Below are 20255 nucleotides of genomic sequence, written 5' to 3' on the forward strand. Positions count from 1 at the left end.
AGTTTCTCTTCAGTAGTGTTGGGATAATTGTGGGAGGGGGTGGAGAAGCCTGAAAATTGGATTTTTAGATTTCTAACGTGGCTCAAACTGCCACAACAGGTTCCTACTGAGTGTGAGAGTACTTCTGAAGATGCAAAATCTGTAGCTAGGGCAAAATAAAGGAATGCAAAAGTGGTTGAATACTTAATCCAGTAATGTTGCTGGAGCTTTAGGAATGAAATAAAATATAACCAAATTTAGAGTTATTGTTTCTTCTGTTAGTTAATTCAGTACTCTTCTTAGTACCATGCTGCTAGTTATCTTTTGTGTATGTACAAAGACATCAAAATAGGAATAATGAAGCGAATGAAAAGTTAGTTACAGTAGAATAGCTATGATAACATCACTTAGCAAGACAATCTTGTGAGCAAATAATATATTAAGCATATAATGTAAAAAACAATAACCAAAAATTTCCAGGAGTTATTTTTCTTTTATACCAGAGAAGTCACTATTTGTACAGCTTTTAGCAGATGTCACTATTTACTTACTTAGATATAACATCATAGTAAGATTAGTTTTCAAGCCATTCAAGTGTGTGAAACTTATATGCCACCAGAAACACCAGTTCTTGACCCTTTCTTGGTAAGATTTTAAAGAACGATGGGCTTATACAACCTCTCATTGTCCTCTATTTCAGAACCAATGCACTGAGAACTCCAGTACATAGTATAACATCAACAAATTTGCCTCAGAGGAGTCACTATCATCCAGAGTTGCTTTTGAAGGCTACGGCTGCCAAAAAAAGAAAGCTAACTGGTTCTTTGTTTCAGGGGAGAGATTCTTTACCCCCCTGCTACAAATCTTATTCCTTATTTCACATGCATAGAGTTTTCAAAGTAAATAGAAAACACTGAAACTTTAGAAAGTTTAATAATTATCTTTTCAAGGTAATCATTCTATTTGTCTCACATTATAGTTAATTAGCAGGTATACAAAAGTCAGTTGTGCTTCATTCTTGGCCTACTCAACTCTGAAGAGGTATAGAGAGCTGGAGAATTCATAGTGACAATAACTCCAGTTAATAGTGGTGATGGACTTCCATAAAAGTTTGATAAACATGTGTGAATTGCAATACTCAGGTGATAATAACCTGGTCAAACCTTAAAGATTTTCCCCAAGGAGAACCGCACTTAGGTAACTGCTCTGCTGCTTTCTCCTGGAACTTAAGGATGCCAGAGTTTTTTGGAGAACTGATTCTAGGTACTGACGCATTCCAAATTACTTTTCCCTGGCTGACTTCTGAAACCAGTAGGATTGTGACAGGATGTTCAAAACTATTCAGACATTGGCAGAAGTGCACACAAGATATTGCCTGCCTGCCCTCCATGAAAACTGTCAATCCAAATAACTAGAATGGGCAACTCATGAATGATGAAAACATCATGGCATAATTAAAAGTGCTGAGAAACCCAAACAGGCTCTGTCTGTGGTATGCTGTTACAGTAATGAAGTGCAGCAAATTGTACCTAAATCATAAAAAACCCAAAAAATTAAAAAAAAAAAATTAGCCTCCAAATGTCAAACAATATTTTAAAGGGCCTTTGTTAACAGTATTTGTGTGAGCAGAGGAGTCATGAACTCATGCAAACAGAACTGTTCTGAGTCAGAGGGAATGTCTGTCAGAGACAACAGCACGTCTCAGGGCTACTCCACCACAGAAAAGTGCTGGAGGAACAGATTTACAATATGCAGAGCATATTAGAGTGATAATTAAAGCGACATAATAATCTACAAATAAAAGCAATAACCACATGCTTTAGAGGCTAGTATGGGAAGATGAAATAAGGAATAATTAGACAATTATTCAGAAAGAAAGAAAAATATCTTGACATTGAGATATAAGCTTGTGGAACAGTCTGCTCAATAGAGGGACTGAAGTTGTATTTTCTGAAAGCTAAGCAATAAACCTAAACAAAGAGATTAGATAAGATTAAACATTGAGCACTCTGCCATTGACACAAAAACACAGAGCAGGTGAGCTAGCACGTCTTTGGCCTTTTGGCTTTTTTAAGGCTGTTATTCATAGACAAGCATGCTCTATTTCTCAATAATTATGTGAAGCAGATATTAAAGACTCCACATGTCCTTGATCTGGGGAAGAGATTCTAGTAATTATTAGTGGAATTTCAGAGTATAGCCTTGGCACAGTTATACAGCCCTAAGTATGATAAATGTAAATAAATAAAATTAAAATAATCCCCCCCAAAAAACACAGTGCCCCAAGGCATTACCTTAGGTAAGGTTTACCCATTACTCTATTTACCCATTGCCATAGTACAGAAGTAGTAGTTGGAAACAGAAGAATATGTGTATTAAAGCATCCAACAATGCAGTGAGCAAGTTTCAGATGTTTCATTGCCTAGAGAAATATGCCCAAGTAACATACTCACACTCTCTCCACATGCAAAAAATACAAATTTAGCATAAGTCAGGAAAAAACTTGTCAAACCAGAAGTAAGTTATAGGTGAGAGAAAGATTACATCTGCATTATCTGAATAATTTGAGTCCCTAATGATAGATGACAAGGAGATTCCTTATTTCATCTGCATCACACCTGTAAATCCTCTCCTTTCTCACAAAACAGAGCTAGAATTGCTGGTGAACTCTTTAACCAAGAAGAAATCATGGATAGCAACCCTTTTGGTGCAATGAATATTTACTTACTACAAGAAAAAAATCATGCAACTACAAAAGATACAATTGAAAAACCCCATGAGGAATCATTTTATCTCCTTTTAAGTAAGTCACTCCGGTGGAAGATGAGACTTCACATAACTCTGAGCAGAGGAATAAATTATCATTTGAACAAGATTTGAGTCATTTAACTACTGTTCTATGCAGTAAAATGGGAATGGTACCACTTTGTTTTGTTTTCAGAGAAATTTTTAAAATAAGCCAATTAGACTCCACTCCTCAAAGAGGGAGAGGAATGCCTAGCCTGTAGCCATACATGGGGTCTATGATTTTTGACAGCAGTCCCACCTTGAGAGGGCAGAAGCATGTTTGGGCCCTGTAGCCAGAATAACCCTGATGTGCCTTGGGAATTGTCCTGACAGAAGCATAGGTAACAGGGATCTGTGGGACCTTCACGCAGACACCAGCTAAGCAGGTGCTCTGGAAGTCTCATCTCTGGATTTTGGAGTTCATACATCACTACTAACATAATAAGCCTGCAGCCTTGAAATGTTCAAAGTGAACTGCACTCTTAGTGTAAATACAAGACACCCGTATTATTGAGCTCCCTGTGTTTATGGCTGTCATGGGTACACGGACCCTAGAGAAACACAGAGTCATAGCCTGATCTCCCTTTCTGAAATAAACACATCTGCTTAGGGCAACATGTTTACTGTCTCATGCAAGCAGAATGGCTTAATCATATAATATTCAATAAAACTGAGAAGCTTTTATTTATGTCACTAAGTTTTTTTCCTTCTTCGGATATACACACTTGTATACATATGCCCCTCCTAATATGCAAGTCATTAATTAATGAAAAGGAGGAAAAAAACTAAAAAGGGCTACAGGACCACCACACATCCTGTTTGAAGTCACTAAACCAAGGAAAGATGAAACTTGGTTCTATGTAGGCTCCTAAACCAACAATAAGTGTGAAGCAGAGACTTGCCCCTATATAACTTTTCCTTAAAGTAAGCTTTGCAGAACTTCCAATGGGGTTTTGAATGTCCTTCTATTGCAGAAGAAAATTATAAAATATGCCACATAAGACAGCATAAACAAAAAAATAGTGCTGGTAAAAAACTGTAAAAAGTAGAACATTTCCCTTTCACGGTCTGCTCATTTTCTAGGGCACAGCTTTTCCTTCAGTCTTGTTCTCAAACTAGTAGCCTCCTGCATGATACCAATCCCCACAGTGAGCCAGGTCCCTTGGAAATGTCATTCCACTGTCACAGCTCTACACCTGCATCCTGTGGTCACCTACCTTCTGTGACCACCTGTGTGGTCCCTCTGATAGCCAGAAATATCTCTACATGCAAATGTTAACTGCCTTTTATGGGAGGTATAATCTTTTTGCTGCGCAAATAACATCTCTGTGATGCTCAGTGTAGCAGCCAAGAAAGGCAACTGGCAGCCTTTCTCCTTCCTTTAATAGCCCAACTTTCCAAAGGAACGTGCGTTGAACAAGGTGAAGGTAAAACCAGCTAAAAAACCAACCACATGCCTCAGTAACAGTTTTCAAAATCTCATCACACTGGTTCAGTCTGATGTAACACAAAACAATTGTACTGAATTACCAGAACCTCACATATCAAAGGGAAGATCCAACCAATTAAATGGAATTATCAATCTCTAATAACATGTTTTGCAACATGTTTTGTAAATTATCCTCTTTGTTTGATTGAACAACTGTCAGCTGCACAGTCCTTTAACTTAGAAGCATATTTGCATTTATTTTTTGTTGATCCAAATTTACCTTTGAATAGCCACTTCTTAATTCTCAGTTCATCCAACCCAGTGTTCTTTCTGAATCCACAGAGATATTGTTTACTCAGTTATAATACAGCTTTAAAAAAAACCCCAAACCCTAACTTAAATTTGTCCAAGTCTCAGTTTTTAAATATATTAAAGCTGCAGCTATATTGCACTTTACCAGATACCTGTTTTCTATATAAAACATTTCTTACTGTTTCACTTCACAATTCAGAATCTGCATAACGACACTTAAATATCAATATAATTCCTTGAGAGTCTCATCTAGTCCTAACAAGCTAGTACAAGAAGTCAGAGACACTTCTGATAAACAGTGTACAGAGTAAGTCATTGCTGACAAGGACAATTAATTTGGATTCCTACTTGCAGTCATTTTTCTTTCCCATTTTGCTGCAACCCCCTGCATGTATGTTTCTCCAATCAAATACAAATAGCTGATTCTTCATACCTGTATGTTTTGTAAAAGAGACATCTCTTCAGGGGGACCTTAATCACATGTTCCTGAAGGCCCACAAAAAGAACACTCTGGCTGTGTAAGATCTGAAGGCTCCTGATGGGCTCTCGCTGACTTTTCGGCAGGAGTTCAATTTCCTCGAGCAGGCAGCTGCTTGAAGTCTGGTTCATTGGGGCAAGTACCTTCTTAATAGTACCATAGTCTGAAAAGGCAAGAGGAAAATGACTTACTAAAATCACATTAGCAATTCTACCTACTTGGTGTCATTCAGTGAACAAATCTTTGTCTCGTGCTGGATGTTTTCAGTAAAGCATCAGAATGTGGGAATATTTTGACTGAAGTTTTCTAAATTGATTATAGTGCAGTGAAAAGAACTTAGAAAACTTTTAAGGCTGTTTTCATGTGATACAATAAAGTAAAAAAAAAGGTTATCATTGCAGAACAGACTTCACAGCAGTAGCAACTAGAAACAGGCTTTCAAAATCTGGTTATTATAAATGCACATTCATGGCAAGGGTTACTGATTTCAGCTTACCAGATTTTACTACACTTTACTATATTTAAAGCAGTTAAAAAGCAATAAAGTTCATAATTTCCCTAGGTTGTTTTAATATTCATTGTATTAAAAATTATGGGATTTAGATATGTATCACATTCATTTAATAAAGCACATATATATGAACATATGCAGGTCTTAATTGATTCTAGGTGACTATAGCAATGAAATGAGCTTGCATCCCTTTTTCTTACTTATCTAGATTTCAACCTCTGAAAAATCATCACTTTTAGCATTCACTCTTCACTTCTATTCTTATTGTGATTTCTAAGGAAAGACAGTTATGCATCACAAACCAGTGTCAGAATACATGATGAGATTTATGATTCATTCATGAAAAGTTTCTAAATAATTTAAAAATATCAAAGTACATTTTTTCTGAACACAAAGGATCACATTATCACACTGATAAATATTTTAGGTAGCTGTCTGACCAAAACAGCATCATGCAATCTTCTCTGTGCCAACAATAGTAAATGTTAAAGATCCCACACTGCAAACACACAGAGATGAGCTCTAAGCCATGTGAAGTCTTGAAAGACTTCTCTTGTGAGCTGGTAATAATTGCAAGAGAAATGTTTGGGAAGAACTGTTCTGCAACTCAGAAAATAGTGGTTTTCCATCACTAGCACAAGGCCAGAGGCTTGGTTTAGAGTTGGCATTGTAGGCTCTCAGGACATGTCTGGCCCTGTCTTGATGAGAGCCGGTTTTACTCTTGGCAGCAAATGCCTGGTGGCCTTGTGCCTGTGCTCCCCCTACATTGGCTTCACCCTGGGAGCACCCAAGGCCAGGGCTGGTACCCCTACACAGTCACTGTACCCTCCAAGGTAACTGGGCTGACGGAGGGCAATGTGTGGTTCTCAAACTTTGCTTGGGAAATGGTGAGGAACAGCAAGTAAGAAAATACAGAAAAGTAGTCTCAAGTAGACTCCAAAACTGAAGAGAACCAATGTGCTAATTACTGTTAAAGTCTTCTGAATTTTCCTGAGGAACGCTGAATAGCCAGTCTTAAGACCTGGAGAAGTACTGGAAGGGAGAGCACAACACCAAATAACAAGGGAAGTTAGTGGGAAGTTAGTAGGAAGTTAGTAGGAAGTTTAATTATATGTAAACATATAATTAACAAAACTTCATTTTTTGGATTTGTGCTGAGCACAGGGCTGACAATATAGAGATGTCTTTGTTTGTGCTAAGCAGTGCTAACACAGAGCCAAGGCCTTTTCTGCTTTTCATACTACCATGCTGGCACTGAAATTGGGGGTGCATGGGAAGTTTGGAGGAGATACAGCCAAGACAGTTGACCCAAACTGACCAAAGGGCTATTCCAGACCATATAGCATCATGCTCAGCATATAAACTGGGGGGAAGAAGGAGGAGAGGGGTAGAACATTTGGAATTATGCCTTTTGTCTTCCCAAGTCACTGGGACATTTCATGGAGCCCTGCTTTCCTGGGGATGGTTAAACACCTGCCTGCCCATGGGAAGCAGTGAATTAATTACTTGTTTTGCTTTGCTTGCATGCATGGCTCTTGCTTTCCCTATTAAAATCTCTTTATTGCTACCCATGGGTTTTCTAGGTTTTACCCTTCTGATTCCCTCCCTTATCCCACTGGTGGGGATTGAGTGAGTGGCTGCATGATACTTGCTGGGTGGATGGCTGGGGGTTAAACCGTGACATTGTGCTAATTACTGAATGAAAAGATCTTTTTTTTTGAGCACAGAAGTTGGAAAAATATACTAAGTAGAAGAAGAAGAAGCCATGAGATCATTTTACAGATGTATATTAGTTGGTATAGTTTTTAGGTCAGTACAACTCTATATCACTTGTTTAACTGGCAGACAACAGATTCAGTATGATTCACGATATGTTGAATTTGGCTTCTTATCTTTTTCCTGCATTAAAGAAAAATCAGGTGCACATTCAGCACGTGCTTCTTGTACAGACCAATATTTCTTCCTGCCACTGTGCTGGGTCTGGCATCTACAGGCTGAGTCACTTGCCATTACCTTCTCCAAAAGAAGAAAAAAGCAAGACCAGGCCTCCTTCCCCCATGCCTGCATACACATTTAGCTTAGAAATGCAGCTTTGGATAGGAGAATATGATCAAACCTAAATATTTTGTGTTTCTTGTGACTCATTTATTGTAGAGGGAAAAATTACAGTTTTGTATGTTCAAGTCTATGACCTGGAGATTATGGTTACAGCAGCATACTATCCCACAATGAAATAAAATATTCTCACTTTGAGAACTGCAGCACTAATGCCTTACCCAGGACAGCTGTCATTGCTCTTGTTCTTCCATCCTGGCATACATTCTAAATTCCTCACATTTCCTTTTGCTTTCTTTCAGCATCTCCTAAACCATTCCTTTTTCATTTGTTGTCTAAGAGGATCAGCGCTCAGAAATGTTGAAAGTCATAATTGACTGGGCTTTAAGTGAAGAAATAGTGACAGACATCCCAGAGATTATCAGAAAGAAACACTACTCTTCTCAGGAGCAGTGGGTCATACACAAATTCAACAAAAAGGAATAGAATGTTATCTGAGATCTACCTCTGTCTCAGTAAACTCCCCTACTGCTGACTTCTATCTTCTCTGCTTTAAATTCCTCCTGCCTATGCCTGATTTTGCAATGACCACCTGGGAGCACAAACTAGGGTGAGGATCTGGTTTTATTCTACAGCTTTGAGACAGGCACAGATTGAATTGGTGACTATGTTCATTGGCCTATGGTATGTAGCAAGGGTATGTATCTATCAACCTCCTCAAAAAATAACAGCATGCAACCTGGCTATACCAGGCTTCCTTACAGTGGAAAATCATAGCCAGTGATTTCAGTGCTTTCAAAAAAATATTTTTAAAAGCCAGGTGCCTTGCTCCAGTGTTTCCAATTATACTACAATGTGCAACATTGTGCACAGCCTCCAGCAAAGACTGCAGACTTCCTAAAGAACTTGCAAAAGTCCCATCGTCAGAAATGTTGTCTGTTCAGCCATTTTCACACCACAGTTGCAAAGCAAAATAGAGGGAAAAGCAGGGAAAGAAATTAATCTGGAACACAGCTCTAGGGCAGGGAGGTTTTCAGACCTGTCATAATCTTTCAAGTGAATATTTACTTTATAATCAAGCTAACTGTCCACTTCTGCCAAGAAATAACTAAGAAGGGTAATAAACACCGACTGTCTTCATGGATGTAACTTTATTGCCATGGACACAGGGAAAGTTCCAGTTTCATCACAAATGTCAAGTCTGAATCTAACAGCCATTTCAGAATTCAAATGAATGGCATCTTTGCATCCTAACTGTAAGCAAGACATACTGGAATAGATCCAGACACCTGACAGCCTTTATTTAAGGATGGTCAAGTATATACAGGGGTAGGAACAGATAATGACATTGGCCAGAATGAGTAAATAATGAGCTTTACTAGCTTGTACTGCAAATATTTTTAAAGAGACATGCAAACCCAGCAACTGAACATTGGAAATCTAATCACTGTGAATGAAGAGAAAAAATTTAGTTGAAATATTACTATGTAATGTGTAGGAGACCATGAAGAACTGATGGAAAACTGGAGATGGAGTTGAAGAGAACTTGCTTGGAGGCAGCAGAGTTTGTAATGAACAAAATTATAATGGAACAAAGTGAAAGGATGATCTCTAAAACTGAAAAGTAAAGTTTAATACGTAATTGTTATAAAGCATAGCCAGCAATGGAGAACATTGCAAGAGTGTGGTTGAAATCATTACAACATCTATGATGACACCTGCAAAGGAAAACAGAAAATGAACAAACAAAACAAACAGCAGACACAACAAATGAATATAACTGTAATTTCCTGAATTTCCTAATAGAAATAAAAACACTCACAGAAGTTGCAGCAATTTCTTGCTATAGAGAAGAATAAATATTTATATGAGCTGCTATATTTACAAAATATTGCTGCATTCTTTAAGCAAACATATCTTTAACAAATCATCATGAGACAGTAAGTTCATTTCACTTCTTTGAAAGAAGGGAAACAATCTCTACCCACTCCTTATTGAGAGGGAAACACTTTCAGTCTTAACTATTATCATAGATTACAGTGAAAAAAACCCTAATTTCGTCTTCATTTTACTATAGTTTAGCATAGTACCTTGGAGAGTGGGTTGGTCTCCAGAAACTGGAGTTTTCTCCAGAAAACTGAACCAGCACCAGAAGACAGAATCCAAACCTATGTTTTTCAGAGGAGGAGTCTACAGTATCATCTTTCATTAATGTTGCAAAAACTCTTTGCTGTCTTTTAAACTATAGAAGATACTATTAGTTTCAAGCAAAAGAAACTTATAACTGCCTCAAATATCCCCTCAGGCCAGTTGTATGCCTATATGTAAGACTTTACAAATACTCCTTGCACTTTCTGAGCACAACAAGGTGCCTTTACAGCTCTGACAATCTCCTTGCATATACCATGAAAAACTCAAGGAACAGTGAAAACTATTGTAAATTATAAACAGTCAGTGTAAATAAGGTCCTGTTTTTCAATTTTCCCATAAAACATTCTTTAGAACAGTAAGATGTCTTAAGCAGATGAAAGAATGTGGTCAATGTGGAGGAAAGCGGCAGTCAACACGAGACACAGAAGCTAGAGCCACATTCAAGAGATGCTTGCAACTGAACTTGAATAGGATATCACCTGTGCAAGACATGCACTACTCTGTACATTATAATATGTGAAAACAGCCTCATTGATAATCTTATCAATCTGGTAGCATAATAATCAGGGGGTTTAATAGGTGGAAATTTGGGAGAATACATTTTAAAGTGTAGCTCAAATAAATATAAATTATGTCTTTCTTCCACCACAGGAACAGGAAAAAGCCCTACCATGAAGCAGAATGTGAATTTGGCTAACAGCAGAAAATTATTCCAATGACAGAAAGTATTAAGTTGCATAAGGTCTTAAGTGCTCTCAACACAGAAAAAAAGACACAGGAACAGCTAATGCAGCAGCTGGTTGAGCCTACAAAGGGAAAGCCTGGGATTTAGGGTTTAGCAATCTGTGTAACATCAAAAAAGATACATATGATACACAGAATATGATGGGATTTAAAACTTACTCTTTTTTGCCCTTTCTAAAAATAACTTTAAAATTAGTTAAATCATCAGTAGGATATGGATAATTAAAGCCTTTGAATATTCTGTTTTCCGATATGGGGGTGGGGTACAATTTGATTTAAAGCAATGGCATATTTAGAAGATAATATAATCAAGATCTGTAACTTAGTTTATATTTTACCTCCAGGTCTCTGAGATATCTATTTATACTTGAAATACAAGAATACAATCTAAAGGCCAAGTGAAAAACTGAGCTTTAGCCCTTCTTTAAATATTAAAAATATACTATGGGTAAGCATAGTACTTCTATAATGATACAGAAAACAAAAAAACGTAGTTTTAATTTTAAAATTTCCACCTTTACTTACAATTTCAGTTTAATTATTTTTATGGTTTTTAGAGGTACACTCATTAATTCTTTAGGAAAAAAGTGAATCCCAAAATGAATATGGAATTGTGATGCTTTATCAAGACATAGATTTCAATTTTTTAAAATTTCTACATTTATTTTCAGAGCTGTTTTGCATGTTTGTCTCTCCATTTGAAAGTACACCACTGTTCGAACAACCTGGTCAGTGTAATAGTTAATTTGTTATTTTTCTCTACTTTTAATATATTTTCATGACAAAAGAAAATATATAGATGCAATTTTTCACAAGTTTCAGACAAAAATGGAGGTTAAAAATCAGAACATGTTCTGTTTTGCAGGCTTAAGAGAGAATAAAATATGACAAGGTTATGAAGGATAACAATAAACCATTGTGATTGCCTTGCTATTACAGATCATTATCCTCGCGATGATAACAAGTCAATGGTGGATATTAAGAGAAATACAGATTAAGAGAAATACAAAAAGCATATTTATTTGATCAAAAAGGCAATTATGTAAGTGTATAACAAAAGCTTCTATGAAATATTGTAGCTGGAAATAGAAAAAAGAATTCTGTTGCATTTCCTCAAGAAATATTGCAAATTGTTCTGCCCTGTTGATATGGCAACTTAATTTTAAACAGCAAAATGGTTAAATGAGACACTGGTTACCCGCTGTACCATCACTCACAGGAAACAGAAAAGCTTAAGCTCTCCCTTATTCAGGTATCTTAGTTTTCCTTACTCTGTTGCAGGACACTTGGAGAGAAAAGTATGCAAGTGACATGGAAAACTCACAAATCGTAACTCATTGACATTTAATTAAATTTCAGTAAATTAAATTAACTGAAGCAACAGTAATCCATGTGACAAACTTGGTATTATAAAAAACCAGTATTAATATCACTGAAAACATGGAACAAAAATAAATACTAAATCGTTTCTGTCACCTGCAGAAAATATATACAAACCACCAAGAAGTGAACCCTAACTGAAGTTCTTAAATTACCTAGTTATTTTTTATAGTTGCAAGAGTGAAAAACAACTAAAAATCTTCATAATCTACCAAGTGAGTTATATTTTTAGCTCAATCATTACAGTACCATTAATGTACCAAAAAAATTGGATTTTTTAATAGATGTTAGATCTAAAAAAAAAAAAAAAAGTAACATTCTGGGGCTTGAAAAATTTTGCAGCTTGTTCATGTGAGACCTTAGCACAAAATAGTGAATATGTTTGGCCTTAGAGTTTTTGTCCCCATGTGAAGTAAAAAACAGGTATAAAACCAGGTCTGTTGTAGATGTACTCCAGAAAGAAAAAATAGGGTATGTGTTTTTTTAATTATTCCAGATTTTAAACCAAATCATTCTTTCCCCATGCTCAGTATGAAAGGGTTTTGTATTTCAAAGGTTGTTTATCTATTTCTGCTATTGCTAGAGACTAACAATACCCTAAGGATCCTTGGCCATATATCAACACTGAATTTTACAGCTTGGTCACTATTGCTCTGGTGGTACATTTAGTAGACAGAGAAGTTAACAAAAATTAGCAGAGAAGATAAGACCCCAAATTTAAGAAAAAAGCAACTTCAATTCCTAGTGAATCAAAATTTCCTGCTTCCTCTCAAACTATACACAGTTCATAGCAATCTTAAAATTGGACATTCCATTTTTCTTGGCATTTAGAAAGAAAAAAAAGAAGTGCTAAATTGTGTACTTTTAGTAAGTTTAGCAAAAGCTACTTTTAAATTATATACAAACAATTATAGCACACAGTGCTCAGTGTATTAACAGTTCCAAAGCACAGAATAGTTGCTTAACTATCACAAATAGGAAAGGTTTGACTCTTTCTCTGACAAGAGCTTTGGAAGCAGTAAAAGAAAAATGTAGGAAAAAACTATATTAAATTATTCTTATCTGAGTAAGACCCCTAGTATTTATGCAATCTGGTGTGGTTTTGATTTTCAATTCTTGGATGTAATGACAGCAGTTCTGAAAGAGTGCATAAAAAGCAAGCACACATAATATTTTAGATTTACGTTCTTTATCTTTGGCTCTGACTCCTTCTTATTCCCTCTTTCCTAGTACAATTCAAGTAAATATTGACGTTCTTCCTTACAGTATTGGAAATTATTTTGAATTAAAGCTGAAATGAGATACATTTTTGACAATGATTGTCAACAAAGGAGGTACGATGGTCTATTACTTATCCCCTGGCTTCCATGTAGGAGAGATAATTTAACTCTTTTGCCAACTACTACGAATCTGAAAAGTGCAATTTTAGCCACAATCTATTTGCATACCTTCTAAAATTATTAGCAAGCTTCTTAATGCCCTAGTGGCTATTCCAAGAGAAATTCAGTTGTACCTCTGCAACTAGAGGAGTTTCTCATGGCTGTGTGTCAAAATTTAATATGTATTTATTCTATGAAGGGAAAATTTATGGGTTATCCTTTCTACATAGGAATTAGAACTATGGATTTAATGAAACTTCTGAATAAGAGAGTGCTGATCTTGATACTAATTATGAAAAAAATAAAGAGCTTTCTTCAAAGCCGTGTGACTGGTAGGACAGAAAGAATATACAAATTAGTTACATATATATCCCAATAATTATTGCAGAGTAAACTCCCTCTCTAAAAACCCAAACCAAACTAAACCAAAACCCTAAAAATTGTGTTTCCATTTTCAAATACAATGATTTTGTAATGTATTCATCAATGGAAATCAGGACAACCACCACGTCAATCCTCTCTTTACTGTTTTCCACAGAACACCTTTTAAACATATAAAAATATTCTTTACAACACTTCTATCCCCTGTAGATTTAATTCCCATGTGTTATAATGTCTCAAAAGCATCAAGGACATAGTCAGTTTGCAGTTGAATTAGCAAAGCCTTCTTCCAGTAACTACCATGCAAGGAGATAAATATCCACTTTAGCACAGAAAATATCTACCACTCCATAAAGTACAACAGATTATAAATTGATACAAATAACATTTCCACTAGTATGGTTTCCTATGAATCAAAAAGGCATTATAGTTTAGAAAATACAGCAATTTGTGTGTCATTTGAGGCCATTTCATGCCTCAAATTGGAATTTAAATCCAGCTCCAGTCCGAGTCATTCAAAAATCTTTCACATAGAGAATTCAAGTTCTAGAGGGAAATTCAGATCTACTTTAGACTAAAATGCAAAGTGACTAGCAGCTAAACCACAGTAGTATGCCTTTTTTTGAAAGACTATTTCTACAAAGTTGAAGCTGTAAACTCCTAAAGCTGAAATATCTTTTCTCTGCTTTCCCCTTGGTCTTTTCTAGAAGGTCGAGCAAAAACCTATACTAAATAACAAATACATGCTGAGTTACGTGCCTCAACCACCATATCAATTAGGTCTGTTTCTTTCACAAAGAAAATCAAACTTTCTCAGCTTGTTAGAGTGGTGCTTGTATAATCTAGTGGAGATTTCTCACCCTTCCTAGATCTAAACCAGATGTTTCTTCCTGCCTGAGGAAAAAAATACAACCCCAAAGTAATTTCAACAATCTCAAAATGTATGTATTTTTAATGAATCATGCTCCTTGGCACAGCTTTATTCACTACTTCTATTTCCAGTCTTCTAGGAGATTTTCAGCTTGCCAAAGATGTGACTGGTGTGTCTTTTAACTATCTTTTATTTGCAATCTTATTTAGTTAGTTTTCAATGATAAAAGTTTAATAAAGAAACTATTCTTATGAAACAAGTTGGAGACTTGTGAGATCTGGGTTTAATTGCCAGTTTTTCCTCTCCAGACTTCATGTACGAAATTGATATTCAGAACAGTAAAACCATCTAAAGTGAAAAAATTTAAAACTTGAAACTTCCTTTTTTATAAAACTGTTTCATGTAAATATAAAAATATCTAACCATAGATTCTTTAACAGGTACATTTCCCTACTGAAGATGTAAAACTTCTTTTGCTATGCTGTTTTCTTGAACACTGACTTGATTCTATGACAAATTCAAAGCCAGGGACAAGTAGTTACTCTATTCTCCCTCAATATACAGTTGAACAGAAAAGTCTCAGCAGCAGCCAAGAAAAATCATGAATGTGATTTTATGCCCTGCAAGCAATAGGTGTCCCTAGAGAATTTCAGGGAAGTTATTGCTTAATTAAAAAGGCATTTGAAAACTGTTTTAATAGTTGTTGCAGCAGGGAGCAAGGCATTATCTCTCTAGCTGAATTCTCTACCTACTTGGCTTGAGAGCTGCTGTGCTCCTGCATCTGCCCATCGGATGAACTGTGTGCTCCACATGCAGATTAAAAAAGTGCCAGTGAATGGATCTGGGAAGGCTCCTTCCCATCCACAGCAGCCCCTTCTCTTCTGGATCAAGCATTCAACAAGGAGGTGCAAGAGATGACTTTGAATTCTGGATACTCTGAGGAATTAAACCTCAGCTCTACATATCCCCCATGAATGCTGCTGCCATCCACATGACTTCACCAACAGGCTGACCCTTCTCTGCTGCGTTGCTGTGTTAATTTCAGAGAATAATCCCAGAGAAATGCACAGTATTTTCTCAACACATAGTTCCTTGACCATGTCCCCATACCAAGTATCACCATTTATAACCCCTTCAGAAAATTATATTAAAATGTGAACAACAATACTTTAGTTACTAGAATTGGTTTGAGAACTGATGCCTTAGGAGAATGGATATGGTTAAAATTATAGTTTAAAATCTGTAGATGAGGCTTTAATGAGTTGGGGAAAAGAAAATAATTTCTAAAGACTTGGAAAAGAGGTGACGGACAAGAATTTCAAGTTTGGCTCTAGTACAACATACTCTTTCTCTTTTTCTTCCTTGGAAAGTTGTCAGGAAATCTCAAGTAGGCCATACAGACCAAGGCATGATTTGTAACATCGAGCAAACATTCATTGATTTTATCAAATAATAATCTAATTTTGAATTCTTACTTAAATTACCCAAGTTCTGTCTACAAACGTACTCAATAATAAAAAATAATTACAAGGATCATGATAGATGAAATCAGCAGCCTCAAAGAAGGCCAGTAATACACCTTTTCTGTCTTGCATCAGAATAAAAAAACTTGCTGTATAAAAAGACACATTCTTTTAGCTTAGAAAAGGAATGAACTTAACAATGTCAGATTCAAAATCAAATAGCATATCAAGACTAGATTGGGGCATCAAACCTACAGACAAAACAAATTGTATATATTTATCAGTGTTGATCGTAGTTACTGCATTTTAATCAAACCGGTCCTGCCAATATGCATATTAAGCTGTGAGCATGTGCTATGAGACTATCTTTACCAACATTCCCATTAGATGTTTTCAGAAGTCTCAAATATTTACTCCCTGAGTACAGTAAGATGACAACCAAACAGAGCCAAGATAACCAAGAGCTACATGTGAAAAACACCTATTCCAGAGAATGCCCGTTTGGCATTATATTGCAATTACAGCTACTTTTGTTGGCAACATCCAGCTTTTAATATAGTAAAAATGACACATATACACACAACGCTTGAAGCCCTGAGGCAAAGAAGACACAAGAATTCATATGGTTCTGAATGGGAAACATTACACTTGTCAAGAGATGCATAATTTCAATATCCTAGATTCTGAAAAGAAAAAGAAATAAAACAGAAAGGTTGCTATTGGGGACTGGTTGCTACCATTGACAATGAAACAAACAAAAAAGTCTGTATTAATTTCCCAGAAACTTCTTCACAAGAAGAGAAAACTTTCTGATTTTGGAGAGATCTAAAATGTTTAATCAATATCTAGGACTAGACTTAGTAGACAGAGGAGAAGAGCACCTCTGAAGAAATGTGTAACCTCTAACTAAAGAAGTAGAGTAGGTAATAAACATAAATATTAACTGCAAGATGAAATGGTTTGTATGATTTTAGGCTTGCTATCTGACACAGAGTAGCAGTGAAGAATGCCACACAAAGGAAAAAATTACTATCAAATATAGGCCCTGGATCCCTGCCAGCCTTCTAAAGTTGAGATGTATTAACTGATTGGATCTGACCGGAAAGGGAGTGCTTACTGCTCCTATTATTTTTTATTGCCTTCCTTCGTACCACCAAAACAATAAATATCTTGTACTACTTAATGCATGCTATGAATATGATAGTGTTTTCCCACTGAATAATATTTTCAATGTATCAAGGAAGCATTTAGTTGCACAAGTGGAGAAAACTCAGATAATAACCAACAGCAAACCTTGCCTGATTTCTAAACCAAGGCACATGTGATTATTTTCACTGGAAGTGTCAGAAAGACAACTGACTACTGTATGGATCCAGAAGCATCACAGACTTGGCTGATGAAAATATTTCAGGGACTATTCTCTACTCAAACTCTGCACAGTACATGTCCCTATGCCTCAGGCCCTAAATGAGCCAAATCCAATACATATGTCCAGTACAATTCCAGTATGATGTGCATGGAACTTCAGCAGCAATTTCAGCATAAAACACAGCTTTTGTTGAGAAATACAGAAGGACAAGATGATGATGATGATGATGACTTTTTTTTCTTCTCAAGTAAGAAAGTAAATGGACAAGACACAGAAACAAAGTTGGGATTAGAGAAATGAATCTCAAATCTCTTACCAGAAGATGTTCATCTCACTACTCTCACTATTCCATTAAAGTAGCCATAGCCATAGCATATAGCCATAGTATACAGCCATAGTCTACAATGCATACAATCATATTACATTATATTCTTTACATAATAGTCTAGGAGCCAGGATATCTGGCAATAACCAGAAAATCTCACAAAGCTTGTTAGTTAAAAATCACCTCGTACTTTGTAGGCAAGCAATCTAACCACTATTCTGTTTGCAGTCATGCCTATTCCTTCTAAGGTGCACCCTTACAGAATGAAATTTCCAAGATTCAAGGGATAAGAAAAAAAATAAAAGTAATTAAAAGCTAGAAGAATTAATCTGTAGGCAAGATATTAGGACTCTTACCCTGTGACTTGATTACAGTAAAATGCATATGGAACCTAATCCATCTTTTTGTAATTGCACCCGCCGGTTACAGGACTCTTCACACAAAGTCCACAGTGTTTGGAATAAAGCATCTTCACATTTTGATGACTTACAAGACACAGACAAAAGTAAATAAGGTATATCTTTATTAAGCAATTCTTCAGATTATTAAGATTTGCCATGTCTTATGACCAGAGTTGAGTAAGCAAAAGGGGAAAAAATCCCAACGATTACTAGTGCCACTGCTTGTATATGCTCAGTTATAAATATCTAGATTTATTGAGGTTTACAGGACAAAGGATACAGAATGAAGAAGTTCACAAACATTAAAAAAACCAGGAGTTCAGTATAATATCCCATTTCATGACAGCTTTACTGACAGCTCACACTAAATATTGTACCTATCATAGAATCATATTTATGATCCATATTTGGTTTATTAGGGTCAGAGCTGAATTTCTTGTAAGGTTTGGACTTTTATTTCTCCCCGTGATTTAACTGTTCCACTTTCTTCTTTGGTTGGACAGGGTTTATTGAATGACTCCTATGCATGTCCACCTTAAAAGAAAGGCTTTTTAGAAGTAAAAAGCCTTGCAGAATATTCTAAAGAAGTTCACAATGCTCAGCAACATGCCAAGTCACCTAACCCTTTCTGAAATGTTATGATAGAGTCAAGTCCCTTTAAAGGGAAGGTTTCCTCCCCACATCTCTCAGCAAGAGACCTTCATACTGTGTACTTGTGCAAGGGTTACACAGTTGGTTCAAAGATTGAATTCCTCGCCAGTATAAAGCTGATTCCAACGCTGTCTTTTGTAATTAGGACCAAGCCTGTTGACTGGCACTGCATGCTATCAAGGGCAAAATAAGAGTTTTGAGTGTAGGCATAGATGCTAATAGATCTTAGCTTTGAAGGCAGCAGGACAACACTGAGCACCATGTAAGATACCTCTTTTGCTCACAGCTTTGCATTTTGTGCATTAGAATTGTCTAATAACAAATGACACAGGGCTTATCAAGTCTAGTTTCTCTTCCAGGAAGAAGTGGTAGTTTCAAAACACATAGAAATGAAGGATAGGCTATTTGGTCATTCTAAGTTTATAAAGTAGTCAAAAAGGATTTGAAAGCTCAGCACCACCATAGTAAACAGGAGCCGGTCTTTTTTAAATGGAAGGTTGAGACGGTCTCTAGCTCTTTTAATCTTTTTCCCTCCCTAGCCCACGCATTAAGCTCATTCTCATGAAAGCAGAGCCAGCTGTTCTTCAGCCAGTAGCTGCTTCTTGCAGCAACTGTGATTTCCAGTGGCAACATAGAAATGCACATACCGTATGTTCTTTGGACATTTATTTATAGTCTTTATCCGACAGAGCTGGGCAATTATAAAGACATGATGATAATTTGTGAACAGAAAAAAAGAGCTTCTCCTGCTTAAATTTGTCCCACGAGAAAACAGAATACCATCTACTTGCAGCAGGCAATTCATGAACATGTTAATGAAAATATGAACAAACTATATGAGCAAACAGCAGCAACAAACTAATCAAAATCATGACCTATTTATGGGTTGATTATAATAACAAAAAATGACTACAAATAAGTGCTGAGTAATTTGTGAACCAAATAAAGGGCTACAACTCACACATATAAATTGCTGACAATTAATAATTTAACCAGCTCTAGTTAGAGCCATCTATTTATTAAGAAACCTCTCCAACTGGATCTGGCAGAATGATTTATCTTTATATACAGTGATAAAGCCAAGGAAAATCAGTACTACTGAACATTTTAAATGCTGGGTGTGATTCTCTAGAGACCCACAGTATCATTTATAACTCTGTAGCCTCAACTTTAGACATAGCCATTCTCATTTAGTAATATTTTAAAACCCCTTTGCCCAGTACAGATGACACAATACACAAGGCAGTAACAAATCAACATCTCTGTGTTTAAATTACATAAAAAAACAGCAAAAGTTTACATTATCCTTCTTTGTCTTTACAGATAATTCAACATAGAAAATAAAATAAATACTCTAGCAGAAATATATAGGAAGCCTTCTTAGTAAAGCTAGCATAAATCCAAGTGAACATTAAGTTTTTGAAGAAAAATCATGAAATCTTTTACACATTTTTTTTAAACTTTGAAGCAAAATGTTTCCTGAAAAGTTTAAAAATATAAATGGAGTATTAATTCAGCTAGGATTTTTCTTTATCAGAGGTAACTGTCACCGCTAAAGCAGAAGAGAATAAGGTTATTAACTTTATGGT

General features: G+C 36.0%; 1 protein-coding gene across 7 annotated transcripts in view; it reads right to left on the reverse strand.

Annotated features, from left to right (window-relative positions):
* The window catches only part of SEMA5A (semaphorin 5A), a 329582-nt gene that overhangs the window by 95835 nt on the left and 213492 nt on the right, over nt 1-20255 (reverse strand). For all 7 annotated transcript variants that reach the window (XM_027681100.1, XM_027681135.1, XM_027681108.1 and 4 more), the window contains one exon: nt 4941-5148. In XM_027681100.1, coding sequence (XP_027536901.1) covers nt 4941-5148 — 208 coding nt within the window. The remainder of the gene's footprint in view (nt 1-4940; nt 5149-20255) is intronic.

The sequence above is a fragment of the Neopelma chrysocephalum genome, unplaced genomic scaffold (genome assembly GCF_003984885.1).
Source record: "Neopelma chrysocephalum unplaced genomic scaffold, ASM398488v2 Primary Assembly neopelma1_22b, whole genome shotgun sequence".
NCBI classification, from domain to species: Eukaryota; Metazoa; Chordata; class Aves; order Passeriformes; family Pipridae; genus Neopelma; species Neopelma chrysocephalum.